We start from the raw sequence: 18,841 nt of genomic DNA on the forward strand, positions 1-18,841 counted from the left end.
TGTTTACTTCTTCTTAATCATACCTTTTTTCAGCCCGCACTTTCTTCCCACAATGAGAACATGTATACATGTTGTCACCTTCCAAGGTATCTTTAATAGTTACTTCATCAAGAGATTCCTACATACAATAAACAAAACAAAAAAAAAGGAGGAGCTTATGTTTGTCTTAGATATTTATATCTCGTGCTTGCATGGCCCGCTTTACAAACTCCTCTCTTTCAATCTTACAGTAAGTTTAATTAACATTTCCCTAAGTTACGAAAGTCAAGGTGGTCAAGGGCACCAAAATGTTTGCAAAAAGAGCATCCACCTGATCAAAGAGAAGAGTTTCACCAGAAAACCAGTTCCTAACCCAATCACAAAATTAAGGAACCGTTTCAGACAAAATGGCACTCAATATTCCAAGCTGTCCCAAAGAATTCACGTGCCTTAAATTCAAATTCCAAGTGTGGGGATTAATAGTTGTTTATAAAAACTCGAACACCTAAAATTATTTTGGTGTAAGTTTTAAATGATCTTAATAAGCAATAGTACATGCATATATATAAAATCTTTTGGCATTTACAATTCTCTCATATAAAACATTGCCGAAGCATTTTTAAAACACACAAGGGAGTAAGTGATTACTGACTGTAACAGTCTTTAGTAAATTCCAAACGGCACCAGGTGATAGCACGTTGCATTGGAAAGATGAAACAATTCCACCAAATTACCCAGTAATATCAACCTAGAAATACACCAAAACTAGAGTACAGATACAGAAAGCATCAACAACTTCAATAGCGTATGGCAGTCTCTTAAACTTGACTGCACCCATTTATAACTGTGATCTACGGTACACATCTCAGCCTGGCATTACTTACATAAATATTCTTCATATCTGCCACCTGGCATCTTACTGTATAGAACTCTTCAGCAGTCTGACTTACATGCTCGCAGTCCTAAATCACAGCAATGAAAGAGAAGAGCAATGAAGTAACAGTTTTGAGAAGTTAAAAAAATCTTGACAAGGTAAGCACAGGGAAAGAATACTTACCAAAGAAACAACATTGTTTGTGATAACACCTCCAAACAAACTTTTCACTGTATTTTTCTGTGAATGAATTAATAAATTCTGTCAAGGAAATTTGAGCAAATCCGTAAGTTTTCCAACGCCCTTTTGCTCCCTCTTAATCACTCACCAGTTCTGGAGACATTTCTTCTATTTTTGTTATTAGGTCAGTGAAGAATTCGGTCATATCTTTCTGCTCTCCAGTGTTCAGTGGCTGCTTATCCATGGTATAGGTTTTACAGAAAGGCCTTGGATTGTACGCCTTACATTCACTTTCCTTCAGGTAAAAAAGTCAAGCAAAACAAATCAGCACAAATTCTTATATTTTTAAGTTACACAGATATACTGAACATACATATACGTATGTCTGATTAACAAAGGACATACTCTTACATACCATATTTCCACACGCCTATTAGGCAATAAAGTTGTATAAGTGCTTAAATGCTTCTGATGAAACGTAAAGCAGTTTTTAATTAACTGATTATCATTATTATGATATTCATTATTAAAAAATCATTTGTAAAGTATTATTAAGTGATATCTAATAAATAATAAAATGAATCATTAAAAGAAAAGAACTTGGCTGAAGATGTGACACATCCAGTTTCTGCATATCTGTTCAGATACAAAATAAAACATGAAGAACATCAGCCTGTACGTATGTATTTCTGGACATTACTGACTTAAATCTTGTGAAGTACTTAGTTCTCATTCAGACTTCTCTATGGTATAAAACTATATCATCTGGTTCTCCACTGCATGTGTTCAGTCAGAGACAAGAATCTGCAGTATAAAGCAATTCTTCAGACTACATCCCCCAGTCCATTGCCTTGCACGCTGGGAATGCAGAACTCGTATACAGCAGAAGGAACTTTGTTCTTGTAAATAACGATATACATACTGTTTGCTTTTAAGGACGTGTGGCAAGACAGTGCTTCCTGTAAATATTACCTGTTTTGGAATAAAGTCTTTCTTCAAGATTTTAATAATGGTAAATCTTCATATGACTTTATATTATTTTATGCTTATGTAAATACCTAGTTGTATTTTTTTCTATGATTTATGGCAGGCACTATATGCCTAAATTCCTTTCCTCTATTTGTATTCAAAGTGGTTATGAATTTCTTTCACAAAAGCCAGTGCCAAGAACAAAACCACCCAGCTCTCCTCAGTTTTCTTTTTTCATTATTTCAGAAATGTTTCACTATTTTAACAACAGTGAACACCTGTGAACTGCCTCAATTGTTTGGTTCTGAAATTTCAAAATTTTTAGTTGCTTTTTAATGCTTTATTTCAACAGCTTAACCTTTAAAATATTGGAGCAAGGAAAATGCAATGAACAAAAAGAATATATTTTATTTTACCACCAGGGAAACTGGGGCAAACAAATTCTTTCACGATTAAACGAAGAATCAAGCTCAGAACCCTTTACATCAAGTTCCATGTGAAACAAGAGGAATGACAATGGTGTTGGACAGACACTCATGGCAGAGTGTTTGTTAAAAAGAAAAAATACATTATTGGGATCTTAGCATGGTGCTCACATATGGAATCAAACCATCCTAATGGGACAGCCAGTCAGGGTTTGGTGGTGATGGAAGTCTGTGCCTAGGGTCCTTGCAGTGGTATCTTCAGTTAGACCTGGACAGACTCCTCAAATCACCGTTTCGCTAAATTCTTATAATCCAGCTGGTAACAGTCCTGTGTGACCTCCCCAGCATCTGTGTAATTCATTACTATTGATTCACCTACATACAAAGTATCTCTTAAGTATCTTAAATCCATACAAAAGACTGCCCTGTGCAGTCATTTCTGCAGGAACAGTTTCTATCGACCATTTACGAAAGTCAATCTGGAAATTGGACTAGCCACAGCAGAGGCAATAGCAGAACTGTCCCAAATTCCTGCCTGGAGGGCTCCTGTTACAATCAGTTAAATACTTCACTGGGATGGTACAGTCAATTACCCAGTTTCAAATTAGCCCATTGTCTCAAGCCACTGCATTATCGCATCCAAGGTGATGCCTGGCCAGGGAGCTCCCGGACCCCTCGGAGATTTAGCAACGTAAGCGCACAGGGTGTCCATACACAGCCCCGATACCCAGCTACATCATGACTGTACCTAAAAAGCAGACTTGATTTTCATACTTGTAACTCACTCATAACTTAAGTCCCATAGCTATCATAAACATCCTGTGTTCATCTGAGCATTAATGTGCTGGGGGTTAACCGTTTAAATAAATGAAGGACTCTCAGACTGTGGCACCTGAGCCCGACGTTCCCATCTATTCACTTCACAAACATTTTTTAAGAACACAGCAGACAATCGCTAACGTTTGAGAGCTGGTGCTTGCTCATTATAGTTGGTGCCCAATATTAAATCCTATCTTAGATTAGGATTTACACTGCCTCTTCACGAAAACTATTATGCCAATGTTTGCTTAACTGATTCGCTGAATAACAGCTTTAAAGTGGGTAAAAATGATTTCAGTTAAGACACTCATTTACAAAACTTAGGCACAAAGGATTTAAGCTGCCAAGAATTTACATATAGAATGGTAACTACATTTTTCTTGCTTTATTCTTTTTTTTAGGACAATAGGATACTTTATAAAATATCCTCTTTCGCACCTACCATTAAGTATGTAAACATTTTCTGGAGTTCTAGTAGAGTGGTCTTGTGTTTCATGTCTTCTGAATACTAAAAGAAATTCATAAAAGACGACTTTATCTTTTTGCTTATAACTTTCCAAAAACAGTCCTTAAAAAGATGAAACAGTCATCTTTTTAAATAAAAAAATAACCACTTTATCATGGAAAATTAAGAAAAATGATTGTGTACAAGAACACACAGTACACTATTTTACACTTATATATAAAACACTACCTACTCATTTTTTGGCATGTCAACATTAAACCTAAGTCAAAAAATAATTCTATTTGCTAAAAATTTACTGCAGCTAGGAGCTTTTGGGAAGGTATTACAAAAGGCTGTAGTAATTTTGGAATAATTTTTTTCAATTCATAGGTGGTGTGGGAGTTCTGATCAACCCTCTATATAATGTATTTCACAAGCAGAGCAGCAGTTTTCCTCTTTTATGTTATTTTTTGTGTTTATTTATAAATGGCTAATTCTAGGTGAAGTTAAGTGACAACTACCAATAACTTAATGATAACAAAAAATGATGAGGTCACTGCCAATCGGGGTGTTTCACACATTATATATGCCCTGTTGATGTCAGGGACCAAAACAAAGCTTTCTCTTTTACAATAAATAGCTAGAAGTAATAATATTATATTTCTGGAAGTTAACCAATGTATAATAATTTACAGGACTTGCTGTACTTCTGGTAGCGTAAGATACATGCTCTGAGACCTTATAAACATTCAAGAAGAATGACATTTATTCTAACAAAATGACACATTAGGAATTAAGAAACAACAGACAATTCACATAAAACCAAACTTGAATAATTCTAGTTGATAGCAACAGAAATATGAGTTTCAGAACATGTTTTATTACAATGCAACCCTAAGACCCTACTACATTAAAAATACATTTAAAAAAACTCTCTTCATTTAGACATCAGCAAAAGAATCCAACTGGACAAAAAGCAAACTAAAGTCCTTAAGAAATATTCTTTATCAAGAAATAAGTCTTAAAAGTAAGTCTATACTTTATCAGCATTTGCACTGACTCTAAGTTGAAACTTCTACGAAAATCTGCACAGGGAACGTAAGACCCCAAAGCATACCTTTGCAGTAAAGATTGCTTGTCTGGCCTCTGGTATCATGTACAGTTGCTGAATAGTGGATGCCAAGTAACATGTTGCTCCAAGATTAGTTAGACCCACAAATCTACATTCAGCGCGAACATCATCATGTGGCCAATAATCCCACTTGTAAGGTGCATGGGAAGCTGGAAAAAATATGAATCACACATACAGAAAAAATCAATTCAAAGTACAATTTAATAAGTCATAAATACAATTAAAAGCTTTATGCTTACAGTAATAAAACGCATCCTGTTTACGCATTCTGCATTTACAGACGTGAGACAGACTGTACCTGATTTTTAAGAAAATGTACTATAGATACATCGAGAAAAGCACTTGACACAGCAGTGAGCCTTTCTAGATGCCGTGCTGCTTTGGGCTGCAAGTAATTTGCTGTGCTCTCCAAAGCATTGTTCATGGCAAGCATCATCTCTTACACTTGCTCTAGTGGTAGTATTGCACGTAGTAAGGGTCTTCCAGCCTCTACATTTAATCTAAAGTTTGGCAAAACCACATAATGTTTTCATCATCAAGAACATCCATAAATTCTAAACATCGGCTGCTACGCATTTTTTTATACATAAGAAAGGTTTTTTTTATAATACAAGCCAACCACAGCTCTCTCACAACACTTGCACTGCCTAAACCACTGAGAACGTACTGATAACATTATGACTGATAACATACAACACTTACAAGCTCCCAAACGTACGCTAGTCATTCCCCCAGCCCAAAAATTACTTATAATTTCTACTACCCCTTCCCATGCACCCCTATGTCACACCGAAAGAAAGCAACGCAGTCTCTGCACTGAGACTCAAGTTAGGGAGCCTTCCCTTCACAAAACAAACACAGATTTGGTATCAGAGAGAACCCCACGTGAAGCAAGACCTTTCTTTTCAGAAGAGAGGCTGGATTCAGAATGACATCTACTATAATGGAGGCCAGGCTAGCAAAAGATCTTTTTGACCAGTACAAAAGATGGATAGATGCTTATCAGAGATAAGACACAAAAAGTGCAGTGAAATAAAGCGCTTGGCTATACACAAGCTTGAATAAGCTTGGGAACGGTTTTTATAGGAAGAGAATGGGTTTTATTGCACTTCAAAGCTATATATACCAAAGGAATCTGCAATCTACAAGAAAAATAGGGGTAAGCAAGAAGTGAATTGCCTAGAGAATCAGATTGAAAAGACATTTTCTTTTCCTGCAAGTTTTCTATTCCACTATATTTCATACCAGATGTAGCAATCTATTTCCTACACAGCATGGCACCAGACAAGCTAGGCAAGTCTGTCAGACTCTTCTTAATAAGCCTTGTTCTGATACGGCTGCCAAGAAATCGGAAGAATGGGAAAGTTCTCCTCATCTGCCAGTCAAGAAGATGGTAACCAGACTAGACAAACCATTTGTAAGCGATTAGTACTGCTTCTGGACACCGACAGGCTTCTCTTCCTAGCATCCCACGCAGGAGAATGGAATGGGGAATTAATCATTTGAGCTGCAGAGGCAACGAGATGACACAAGCACTAAATTACAGAGGAACTAATCCAGCGTCCAAAGACATTCACTGCAGCCTATCTTCCTCGGTATGCAAGAAGTTTGGCACAAAAACTCGCAATGCATCTAGCTTTGCTATTCATCCCCAAGGGTATCATCCTCCAAAAAGGCAGACTGTCCTACAAAGAATTCAGCACCTCTATTGAAATACATGTTCAGATATATAGAAAAAAAGCAAGAAGGTAGTCTGGATTTATTTTACAATCCAGAAAAGCTACATGGGTTCAAGATTTAAATTTTAAATCTTTAATTATTTTGTCAAAGGTTAAAGGCTCACAAGGATTCTTCTCAATTCGTACTACCAGCTATAAATTCAGGAAACTGTTTGGCATCCATCCTCACATCTTCAGAGACCAGACCCACGAGATGTTCTGTTGCACAACAAATAATTGTTGTAATCTTCATTTTGGCATTGGCATCAAAACAGCTATTAGCCCTGCAGCTTCAAGTAGGGAAGGAAAGAGTTTTCATTCTCCTGTTTCAACAAATCTCAGTCGTGTGACCTCATGTTACCTGGTTACGCTGGGCTGATCGGCCAGTTGAAACAAAGCTCTCCTCCACGCTGAACCTCCTAAATAAAGTAATTAGCATGGCAGAAGAACACAAAATTCCCTCCCTTAACTGAAATCCTTAAGTTGCAACATCTTAATTCACCCTTTCTGATGTAAGGACTCAGCATCCATCACTCTGCTTATACCTCATCAAGTTGTAATTACAAAGAAATCAGATTACTTCTTTATACTTCATGAGACCAGTTTGATTACCTTCCTCCCACTTCAATCTGACAAAGGGCTTTCAGAAATTTGACAAGGAATTTCTCGGGAAGATCCTGTTTTCTCCACCCTGGAGAAGCGACTGTCTTCATTTTCCTAATAAAAGCTTTCCTTCTTCCATATGGATCTTAACTAGAAAGGTAAATTTGAGTCTCGTTTATGTCTATCTTCTTTATTCCTCACTGTCACTACAGAAATCAGCCTTTTCTCAGGAAGAGATAGGGAAACTTGTAACCAAAACCTGCAATATTCACATTCTATTTTAAGCAAAATAAAACTGAATTTCTTCCTCTTCAAATGACCGTGCATTTCTCCACATTCCACCTTCTGATCACGCTTCTGCTCCAAAGATAACATCAGACACTGTCTTAAACTTCCCGGAAAGCAAAGCAGCTGGTCTTGTTTCCCTCCTTTGAACTGAACGTTTTTATTAGCCTTGGTCTTTAAAGCAAAACTCCAAAACACTGCAAGAAATTTTGTGAACAACAGAGGGTATCTAAATCCCCTCTTCAGTAAGATCAGAGTCTGCATTAATTGTTAGCCCTCCCTGTTGAGAAAGGCGAGGAGGAAAGTCAGCTGACATCAGCTACTTAGCAGTCCATTTCCTATGGTATCACTTGCTGAAAATGCATGAAGGCATCCCTACGGCTTCAGTTAAAACCACTGTACCCGTGAAGCAGAAAAAAGCACGCGAGTCATTCTCGTCTTCCATCCATCAAGGAAGGGAGCTACATTAGTGGAAACTTTAAATTACATTATTCATACTAGCAGGAGTCAGAAGAACAGTATACGGTTGTACATTTTAATATGACTGCCAGAATAGACTCTTAGTAACATCATTTTTAATTAGAACCCTACTTTTTTTTTTTTTTTTGTCTCAAGGAAAATATACTAGATATCCTTTAATAAGATGTTTTCTTTTTGAAAATTTTACTTTATTTTGCTGCATTAAATTAAAGTCATCTCTTAAGAGCATCCCGGCCACAATCAGTTAGGAGTGTGAGAAAAAACGGTAGAATAGCAGAGAGAGCAATTGGCGAGACTGTAGGACAACAAACATACAAGCAGCAGGATTGAAAATTTCTCCAATGAACCACAAAACTAAAACGTTGAAACCAAAGACAGGATGGAAATTTGTAATATTCTCCTTAATGTTTCTGCTAAGAAGAACGGAGAGACAGGCCTAAGGACAAGATTGTTAAAGAGTAGTAAGATTACAGAAGTAAGCAAAGTGGAAAAATCCAGTTTTAAGAATCTTTGGATCACATCAATGGAATGACAAGGCTTTAAACAAAGGAGGTATCAGAAGTCCTGTGTCAGCTGCACATCAGAAGGAGACAATGGCACTCTGTCAGCTGTAATAAAATTAACATTCAGGAAACTGAGATACACTGAAGACGGAGAGGAGCACAGGCCAAACGGCTCTGGTGAAATCAGGAAGGACCAACCAACCTAGAGAAGAGCATTTGGAAGAAAGTAACAAGTGTGGTAAGCGTCACAGAAAACTTCAGCACCTAGGAATTACTGGATTTGGAGTGAGAAAAACACTAACTGTAAAAAATGAATGATTGCACCTGGAAAGATACAGACAGCCTCAGCGGCAGCAGATGTACTCACAGCAAACAGAAATATCTGATATTTTCATAAAACATATTCTTCATAATATTCTCCCTGAACACAAGAGACTTTGGTGGCTTTTTAGGAGGCCCCGGGCATATGAGTACAGAACACAAAACATTATTACGATCAGATTTCTCTTTCACTTCCTGAATTGTAGGGCACTAAATCAATTCCATAGATTATAATAAATTACAGATCCTCAGGTTACAGGAATTAAAACTGGGCATGTGAAAGGAAATCTATCAAGCTAAAAATGCATAATGAGAATTTGCAAATCAAAGATAAAATATTAACTAACTTCAAATGTTGGCAATTTACATATTATACAGAGGAATTGAGTTTCCAAAACACAGGAAGCATGAAAGCCAAGAGGCATAACAAAATTGTATTAGCACTGTATGCAGACATCTGGGTACAGACTGAAGTCAACTACAAAGATCCTAGAGACTCTGAAAACATGACAGTGCTGTTAATAGCCAATACATCTGCAGTACCTCAGTGGGATCTATATATTTTGGTTTATGTATAAGCATATCATGTTTCTTCATGTTAGAAAGGGAAAATCGAAAACAGAATCCAGCACAAGCCAATGAAACATGTGAAATCCACTCTAACAATGTTATCTCGGCATTGGTGAGGCCGCACCTCGAGTACTGTGTTCAGTTTTGGGCCCCTTGCTACAAGAAGGACATCGAGGTGCTGGAGCGTGTCCAGAGAAGGGCAAAGAAGGTGGTGAAGGGTCTGGAGCACAAGGCTTATGAGGAGCGGCTGAGGGAGCTGGGGTTGTTTAGCCTGGAGAAGAGGAGGCTGAGGGGAGACCTTATTGCTCTCTACAACTGCCTGAAAGGAGGCTGTAGCGAGGTGGGGATCGGTCTCTTCTCCCTAGTAACGAGTGATAGGACGAGAGGAAACGGCCTCAAGCTGCACCAGAGCAGGTTTAGGTTAGATACTAGGAAAAACTTCTTCACCGAAAGGGTGGTCAAGCATTGGAACAGGCTGCCCAGGGAAGTGGTTGACTCTCCATCCCTGGAGGTATTTAAAGAAAGGATAGATGTGGTGCTCGAGGACATGGTATAGATGGACTTGGCAGTGATAGGTTAATGGTTGGACTCGATGATCTTAAGGGTCTTTTCCAACCTTGACGATTCTATGATTCTATGATCTATGTGTTGGTGTTATTTAACAGGACCCCATGCTTTAAATAACCCATATTTAAGAACAGATGACCTGAAAAATTATACATGGGATTAAATCCACACATTTGCTAGGTGAGCAAAAGATACAGTAGTATCACAGAGCAGATGTAGGTAAGCGATGGTGTATAAGTAGTAGAGCTACAAAGCGGAATTTTAAGAGCAGTGTTAGTGACAACCATGTCTTACTTCATTACTACTTTTGGAAAGTAGGACTATTCAGTTTAAGTCTAAAAACATTCTGCGTCACCTTTGCGTGTCCCTGTTTCTACCTATGCATTCTTGACAGATCGTTATTTTTAGAAAGTCATTAAATGCAGACATTTCTGATGTATTTCAGGAGGAAATGGAAACTCCATGATTGCAGTAGTGTTCACAATGGTGGCTAGCCATCCCCATCACAAACACGCAGTCGTCAGAATGGGAGTCCATACTACAAGTACGCTCCTATTTTCTTTATGGAACTTTATAAATCCGAAAATTCTAAACAAAACCAAACCGAACAGAAAATGCAAATGGACTCGTTTTCCACAAAATACTCAAAAGCTATATGTGAATGAAGGTTCTTACACTGCATATGTTGTGCCATAACCCAGTTGTGGAGCAGCCTGTAGTTTTCCACGGACCCCTTTACCATTTCTACCAACAAGTCATAAGCAGCAGCCCTTGAAGAATGTGACTTGCATTTGGGCTGTTGTCTATCTTTCAAACTTGGCAGCAAGAACAGAAGATTGAAGATGTCTCTCAGAAACTCCTGCAAAACAGTTCAATCAGCACACTTAGCAGTTTGAACACATTCTTAAAAGACAACAGTCGTGTATTAACCATCTTCTAGAAACTTTATAGACTTTCTAGACCTCTATCATTTGCAGAACTTTCTGACTTGTATACAAGTTCTGAATTACAAATTTCAACAACTTACTTTATACTACATGAAATGCACTGTTATCGTATTATAGCCTAAAGAGAAACATGTCCACTGAAAAAGAATGACAAATTATGCTTGACCGATGATTGATAATTTAATTTGACAAACGACACACATTTATTTTTAGTAACTTTAAGACTAGTTTCTCCTACTGAAAGACAGCACATAACCTTAATCGCTCTACTCATTTGAGTTTTATGAATCACTAATTAATCTTAAAACATTAAATTATGTACCGTGTGTACTGTAAGTGTATTTTTGTGTTGTTTCATGTTTGGACTAGTAACTGAACTATAAAAGGCACAAAGCATCGCCGTACCGAGTCAGGCTGCCTTTGGATGATAAATAGGTATTACACACTGTTATTTATCTTTACTGTCCCAGAATAATACCGTAAAAAATGAGATGGATCTGCCTAAACTTCAGTACCTTTCTTCTATGTAGCTGATTTAATTCAATCAAATTAAACCAAAAGTAAAATATTAAAAGGATAACAAAAAAAAAAAGATGATCTGTATAGGTCTGTAAGAACAGGTGGTCATACTCTTCCACAACTACATCACCTTCAAAGAAGTGCAGAATGGTGAAAGGCTTTCCTCCACCTTTCACCTATGAAGTGAACATTACTAATTAGTCATTTAAGTGGTATAACAAGAGACTATGAAAGAAGAAATTGAGCAGAATTTATAAAGCAGTGTTTCAACAAATTTCTTTAAACAACCAGCAATTCATGTGCATACTTTTATGTCTGGGGTTGAGGACATGATCCATAGCCTGTACTTCGCTGCTTCTATAAAATGTCTGTAATCTTAACAAATTGTATTTAATCATTAAAGCATATTAGTAGTGTATCAGACAACAAATCCTCTACCACTGCAGAATTTTGATTGCTTTTTTCCCCAAAGATATCTTCTTGAATTTTTTTTAGGGCCAGGATTCTTCCCCCATTTGTAGAGCACAGGCTACCAATCCAGCTATTATACTTCATTCTACACTGTATTATACTTCATTCTACACTGTAATTAAAAAAATGTTCTTCCTGAATTTCCCCATTCAGGTATATTCAGTTAAGAAGCCTTTCAGGCTCTGCTGTAAAATCTAACTAAACTCTAAATAGTTCAAAAAATGGCCTTCTGCAGAGTACACAGCAAAATCACCATAAAAAGCCTTGTTCTAGTGTGCAGGGCAATTCCTATAGTCTTAATATAAAATCTTATAACCAGGGTCTTATGTTTATAGCCGAATAATATGGAGAGGTCTTCTCCTGGCCAATATAGTTAAACAAAGTTCTTCCAGATTTCTCCACACTTTGGAGAAAGAAAATGCGTAAAATTAAAAATAAATAGATACCTGGTTTCTTGGTAGGCAGTCTGTACCAGGAGTGCTTGTGGGGCAGCAGTCCGATTCCTTTTCATTCCTAAGCATACGTGCCAGGTGTAGATACTACAGCCCAGCAGCAGACCAGCTGAATCTAAGTGGAGTTTTAGACTGTGCTTTCAGCTGGAGCCTAGTGCTGTGCTGCAGCCTTTTTCAAACAGGTGTTTTAACGCACCAGCCACCTTAAGGGGTCCCAGACTAAAAAAGCAATAACTTCAGAGATCTGGATCTATCTTTTTCTGATTAACATTCTCAATCTTGTATTTGTGCTGACTGAATTCTGACATGTCGAAGCAGGGAAGACGAAGAATGCTAAAGACGGTTTTGCTCAGAGGCTAAATGCAAAACCCCAATCTTGCTAAAAATGTATCTCTTTACCGTCAAAGTGGCCTTAAGATATACCTTTCTAGTGAAGATGTGCTAGCCACTCTATGTTAAAAATGTATTTTTGTCCACTTAGTGTAGAATAAGGTAATCTAAATGACATCAAAGAAGGTAGTTCGAGTATCCATTGCTGTCACAAAATGTGACCTTTAAAGTTTGACAACATTTGCTGAACAATAGTTTTGTTTACTTAGTAAGAGAAGAAATCTGTAGGGAAGAAAAGGCACAGCAGAGCATCGGAATCCTCTGGGCAAGTCTAAACTATCTTCAGTATTTGCCAGTGTATTTTCCCGGATATTTTTTCACCGGCACCAGAGAGAAGCATGTGGTTTCACAATCCCGTTCTATTACGCTGAGCACAGTACAAAATTCTTCACTGATGCACTTCATAATGTGCAGTTAATAAGTGTTCTTTACTGTACAGAGAATTTAAAAAATGAATACTAAATCATGATTTAGTCTCAGAAAATGTACTAAGTCCCTGTCTCTCAGCAAAGCCAAATTCTTTTTGAGAAGTTTGCTGTGGATACTGCTCTGTTCACATTCATCCATTTTTCAAATCAGATTTCTGGCCTCCCTGTGATATACTACATACAAGCAACGTACTTGAGGATTCTGTATAGTATCACTCTTCTCTACTTAAGCTTCCCTTTTGTTTTCTTCTTATACTTTTCATATATCCAAGCTACATAAATCTGATCTTTACTTACCTCGTCTATTTAAATTTCTACATCATCCTCCACACTGCGCTCTGTGAATCGAATTCTTGCTCTAATTTAATCTGGAAGCTCTCCATACTTAAAATACACTTATTACATAGTAGCAGTCTTTTAAATAGCACAGAATTACATAGTAGCAGTCTTTCAAAATGCTGTCAGCAATGTAACTTTATGTTAGGTAGGGCACAATGTGGACACTATTAAAACTTCTGGACAGTAAAATTACCTTCAGGGCCATTTTATGATAACAGAGTAAACAGGCAGGACATAGACAACATAACTGAATACAGGGGACTATTTTCCTGGTGAAACCTCACTAAAGGTCCAATCATAAGCTCAGTGCAGTCTATAGAAAAAAACATCAGTTTAAATCAGCATTTACACCAGGTTAAAAAAATCAGTTTAAGTCAGCTTTTACACCACAATTTTTATTTTTTTTTTCCAGACAATGTGGCCCCGAAACACAAAGTAGAAATTTTAGAACAACTCCCCCTGCCTAGCCACTCTCCCATCTTACAAGCACAGGTGGAATGTAACATTCTTGTAACAACTGTCTGCCACTGTAAATGTAGAGCTTAAAAGCTACTTTTAGATCATAACTGTCCCAGAATATGGTCAAAAAACAGCTGTTGTTAAAGACTTAAACCAGTTAATGCTTATCAATACTAAAAACATTTAAAAATAAGAAATGAAAATTAATAAAATTCCTAGGATGTAAGAACTCTATCCTGAAATTAAATACAGTTAGAAAGGGAAGGGACTGTATGTGCTACTTTTTAATAAAGGAATGATATGTGTGTTTTTATCCATCGTCCTAAGGCTAGAAATACGCTATACTCTCATGTATCGAGCCCTGCAATCAACACAGTGGAAAAAAGGTGAAATGAAGAAAGTATAGTAAGAAGAGATAACGCTATTTTGATCTCTTTACGGTCTTTCAGTGTCCCTTTCTTACCTGGCCTTCACGAGAAAATTTAAAGGGTGGTTTGTGCTTAATAACACTTGTTGCGAGACGAAGTAGTCCTGTAAGTCCATCATCTTCTATATTACCATCCTGATGGTCAAGGATTTCTCTGCTATATATATACACATATATTCAAAAGAAATGTTAACACTCTGTCCCAGTAACAATAAATATCATGCAACTAACAAGTGAAATCGCTGTTAGCAAACCTTACCTCCGAATGCAGTCAGCAAGATGTCTTGCTAGTGCATCTAAATCAAGCAGTGTTGTCTGATTAAAAATAAAGAAAATGGAATATAAATGGAAAATAATTACGTACTTCATGAACTACAACTTATAAGCCTAGTCTGAAACTACGGTTATGCTTTTGGATGAAGTTTTGTTATTGCACACAGAAAACCAGGGACAATTAAAACTCATCTTTCAAACATGCCTGCAAAAATATTTTAATAATTTTTATAAATGTGATGAAACTGTTTTTTAAAATCAATGCTGTACAGCTGAAATGAAGTAACGTTTATTCTTTTGATTCCAGGTCCCACAAATAAATATACTATCTCTAGCACACCAAAAAAAATTGAATAGTACTATTTTAAAGAGAAGTGTTTAATTGTTATTTCTCACAAGAACATACAGTTTGTTATCAGAAGGTTGAAAAGTCCCACTAGCATTTCTTGCTTGAGCAACATACAGAAGAAGTAGGCAGAACCTAGCTAAGAGATTCAATTAATAAAACAGAAATAGAAGGAAACCGTACAGAGGAGGCGGGGGGGGGAGCAAAATTTTTGCCTCTACTGGGAACATCCCGGAGTCAGGAGAGGACAAGACTTTTCCGTTCTGGAGAAACTAGGGTTAAGGCTTTATCTTCTTTCCCTTCCCACACTCCTGCCACAACACTGAGAATGAACTAGAGAGATTTATGTAGGGCCACCAGCCAGCACAAGGAGTTGCAGAGTTTGCCCAAAAGGTAACTTTAACCCTTTAGAGGTGTTTCAAAAGCTGTGAATACGTTTTCTAACCTGTGCTAAGCAGCTGTTAACTGATTCTTTTTTTCCTCTTTCAGCTTTAGTCAAATACTTGATTACATCCTCCTTAGACCACATTGAAATCATCAACAGTGAATCTCATAGGTGATTACAGTATTCCCAATGTCTGGTACCTTCACCTAAGTTCACCCTTTTTGTGTATTATACCCATTCTCCCTCCTTGACTCTACAGGTTCAGTATTTGAAGCTTCCTTTGGCCAAGAGCTGCTAAATACAGATCAGAGAGCAAGAAGAGCTCGGAGATGAGAAAGATCCAAGAGCTGTTCACAGCAGTTCACCGTCTCTTAAGTAAAAATGTCTCATAATGAAGTAAAAGTGGTCGTAATATCCAAATTTAAAACAGCAAACATTCATATGAATGCAAAGCAAAACCTACCTGACTTGCATCTTTGACATGTATGTTATCAATCAGTTTGCACAGCAGCCAAAAATACTCCTTACAACCTGGTCGCAGCACTGTTTCTTCTTCATAATCCTCTATCTGTGAAAAGAAATTGCTTTTGTTCTGAAGCACATCAGACATAATAACCGTGTATCAAAAAAACGTAGTAAACCCACTAACTGTTTTAAGATTATTACTTTCTTCAAGCCCCTATTTAAAATAAGCCAAGTACCAGAACAATGTACTTTACAATGGTAACAGCGCATGTTCTATTTTTCTTCTGCAGTATTTATTAGTTTTCTTGAAAGATTGTCAGGATGATCTGCCAGACCGTTTGAAAAAAATTTAGAATAGTATTGACTCCATCCTAGCCACTGCAAATCGCAAAAATGTTCAGTATTAGACTAGACAAAACACGAGAAACTTTGGCTGAATTCAACAGTAGTTAGTACAACTCTAATTTTAAACTCTCCTGAAAATGAGTCAAACAATGCAAAATCTTCTGTAGATTGTTTTAACTTTTTTTTTGTTGTTTTTTAATAGCAACAGAATTTAAAATGAAAGCAGACTCAAACTGAATGAACCACTCTCACCTGAAACCAAATGCCCCAGAGGGTCACCAGAGTGACCTGACAGAGTCACAATGTCACAAGAGTGACATTTGGGCCTGACAGACCCAAAATCCAGGTTCACACTTCGCTGCCATCCAAGTCCATACAAGTGCTCTCCTTCAGATCTAGCTACACCAGCTGCAGTCAGCACAGCCTCCCCTGGTGCGCACTGCTAGGTCTACGATCCCTAACTGACTTCAGGCAAAATCATCCAGGTTAGTGCAAACCGTCTCTATTAACCTGCATACATTAACAGTGGGAACTCCTGAAGTAGCTTTGACAGCATCCACAGAATCTCTTCTATTTAGTAGAGCTGTGAGGACAGAAATAATCCCAACAGAAAAACAGCAGCAATTGACTGGGAATAACAGTCAGCCACAACAACAGAGGGTACCTATGTACACGTAAAACAACGTACTGATTTATTTATCGACTTACCTACATTTAAAAGGGAAATCGAGCCGTGTATTGAAAACACAACTGTCATTCCCCAACAGTGTGTTATGGGGACACTAAAATTCCAGAACAAGAGCCCTTCCTAAATGCTGTTCTGCATTTCCCCAAGCACAGGCAAGCTCTAAATTGCTGTAATGTCACAGCTTTAACTACTTCTGTGAAGTTTCTGGAAGCATCTAAACCAAAAGTCTTAATATGTCAGTGTATCAGAAACACTATGTCAGACATAATGATAACATGTGCTATCACTTTTTCTTTTTATATTAACAAAAGTAAGTTTAAATAGATCTTTGATAAAGTCTTGTAATTTCTTAAATTCTTACCCGGATCGGTTTCAGAGCTTGAGCATCAGGGAGAAATTTTAATAACGTCGATGCAGCCAGAAGCAGAAAGGATCGATTAATTGAGTCTCCCCCATCCAGACCAGAGAGAGATAACTTGTATAAACCATTGCAAGACTCATGGCGAACAGCAGTCTTTATGAAAAATAAAAGAATTAAATGATTGCATACATTATTTAGTAGATTTTTTTTTCTTTTATTGACTTTTATTTCATATATACATTATTAAGTTCCTATCATAATACCTATCAGGTTATCAAGGTAGAATATGTCTTTCTAAAAACACGTATTAGAAATAAGGTACATTTAAATTACTTACAGAAAAATGCAAAAGATACTGTTCTAACAAAAAAGCCGATCTGTCTGCGGCCCTTGTCTCTTGAGTTACGTATTTTCTACAGTAAAGATTACACCCCAGCCAGTTACTAAAATAGAAAACATCACATCTGGGCAAATTAGGGAAATCTACGTGATGCTGGAACCTACACTTACTCATTCCTAACTATATGGTTAATTTGTTTAATTTCACTAGAAGACTTATTTTCTTCTTTCTTTTATTCTTTTCTTAAGAAAAATATCCACAGACTATCCCTAATGCGGCTCTGGAAGTTTGCACTCTTTATTTCTCAGGGTTTTTAAATGAGGTCCACATGTAAGCTGCTTCTGTGGTTGAGTAATAAAGCAACAGATAATAACTATCACATCATGTCCATATTGCACCTTTAAGCAATCACTACTAAATACAAAAACTTTCTGCTGTGCATATCTTTATGCAATTTTCAAGTTTTTCTTACATCAGAAAAAATTACTTAAAGCTAAGCAAAGATTCGGTATGACAAACATTTTGATATCAACTCTCAGTCATCTCATTTTGTGACAAAAAGCATAGCTGAAAAAATAATGTAATGGGGGAAGTATATTTAATCCACATTAGAGGGCATCACAGAGAAATTTCAACAGATTACAATGAAAAAATTACCTCCAAACAGAAGCCCAGAACAAAGACAAGAGTTTATAAACTGGTTTGCGATCAACCACAAATGTGCCATCTTACACAGTATTTTAACTACAAATGATTATTTCTTAAACGGCATTGCAAGTAACTGAGTCAGACCCTGCCTACTTTTAGCAGGAAACAACATGTTTTGAATTTAATGGAAGCTTGAAACCAAAGTTACTCTTGTTCCATATTATGCAATAATTAGTAATGCGCTAACTTCTCCTTTAACATACCTCTGGAATAAGAAGGGTAAGTTTCTTTAGCCAGTCTTGCAAATGATCACTGTCCGCCAGACTGGATTTCACCAAGGAACAGCAGTGAGCCCAGCTCACCAGGAGCCACATTGAATAATGAGTGACTGGAAGGAAATAAGGTAAGAGTAAATCACGCTGTAACTAACAGAAGAGGCTTTTTAGGTTGAAGACTTCCACAGTGCTAGCACATGAGACATTTATTCCAGTCATACTAATGTACAAGACTCAATCCTTACTGGCACATAAGATGCTACCTAACTTCAGAATTTTACCAATATGCCTACTGAATACTGACCATTGTAGTACCGACGGCAATTCAATTAGATTACTCTAAGTATTACCAATCAGGGGCACAATCCTTTCCTGCATCTCTACTCCCTGAGCAGTGAGCTGGTACTTTGCTA

At 37.2% G+C, this 18,841-nt stretch overlaps 1 protein-coding gene across 12 annotated transcripts in view; it reads right to left on the reverse strand.

The window, feature by feature from the left end:
• USP34 (ubiquitin specific peptidase 34) overlaps positions 1 to 18,841 on the reverse strand; it is a 144,096-nt gene that overhangs the window by 39,854 nt on the left and 85,401 nt on the right. For 6 of the 12 annotated variants that reach the window (XM_087777342.1, XM_087777340.1, XM_087777341.1 and 3 more), the window contains 12 exons: positions 18,417 to 18,541; positions 17,166 to 17,318; positions 15,770 to 15,874; positions 14,562 to 14,617; positions 14,339 to 14,459; positions 10,546 to 10,729; positions 4,809 to 4,972; positions 3,689 to 3,754; positions 1,182 to 1,328; positions 1,037 to 1,114; positions 864 to 941; positions 24 to 118 (listed from right to left, as the gene is read on the reverse strand). In XM_087777342.1, coding sequence (XP_087633468.1) covers positions 24 to 118; positions 864 to 941; positions 1,037 to 1,114; positions 1,182 to 1,328; positions 3,689 to 3,754; positions 4,809 to 4,972; positions 10,546 to 10,729; positions 14,339 to 14,459; positions 14,562 to 14,617; positions 15,770 to 15,874; positions 17,166 to 17,318; positions 18,417 to 18,541 — 1,372 coding nt within the window. The remainder of the gene's footprint in view (positions 1 to 23; positions 119 to 863; positions 942 to 1,036; positions 1,115 to 1,181; positions 1,329 to 3,688; positions 3,755 to 4,808; positions 4,973 to 10,545; positions 10,730 to 14,338; positions 14,460 to 14,561; positions 14,618 to 15,769; positions 15,875 to 17,165; positions 17,319 to 18,416; positions 18,542 to 18,841) is intronic. The other 6 variants (XM_087777348.1, XM_087777346.1, XM_087777343.1 and 3 more) reach the window with 1 other exon arrangement.

This window comes from Nipponia nippon, unplaced genomic scaffold (genome assembly GCF_047370975.1).
Source record: "Nipponia nippon isolate SJK-2023a ecotype South Korea unplaced genomic scaffold, ASM4737097v1 scaffold_4, whole genome shotgun sequence".
Lineage (NCBI taxonomy): Eukaryota > Metazoa > Chordata > Aves > Pelecaniformes > Threskiornithidae > Nipponia > Nipponia nippon.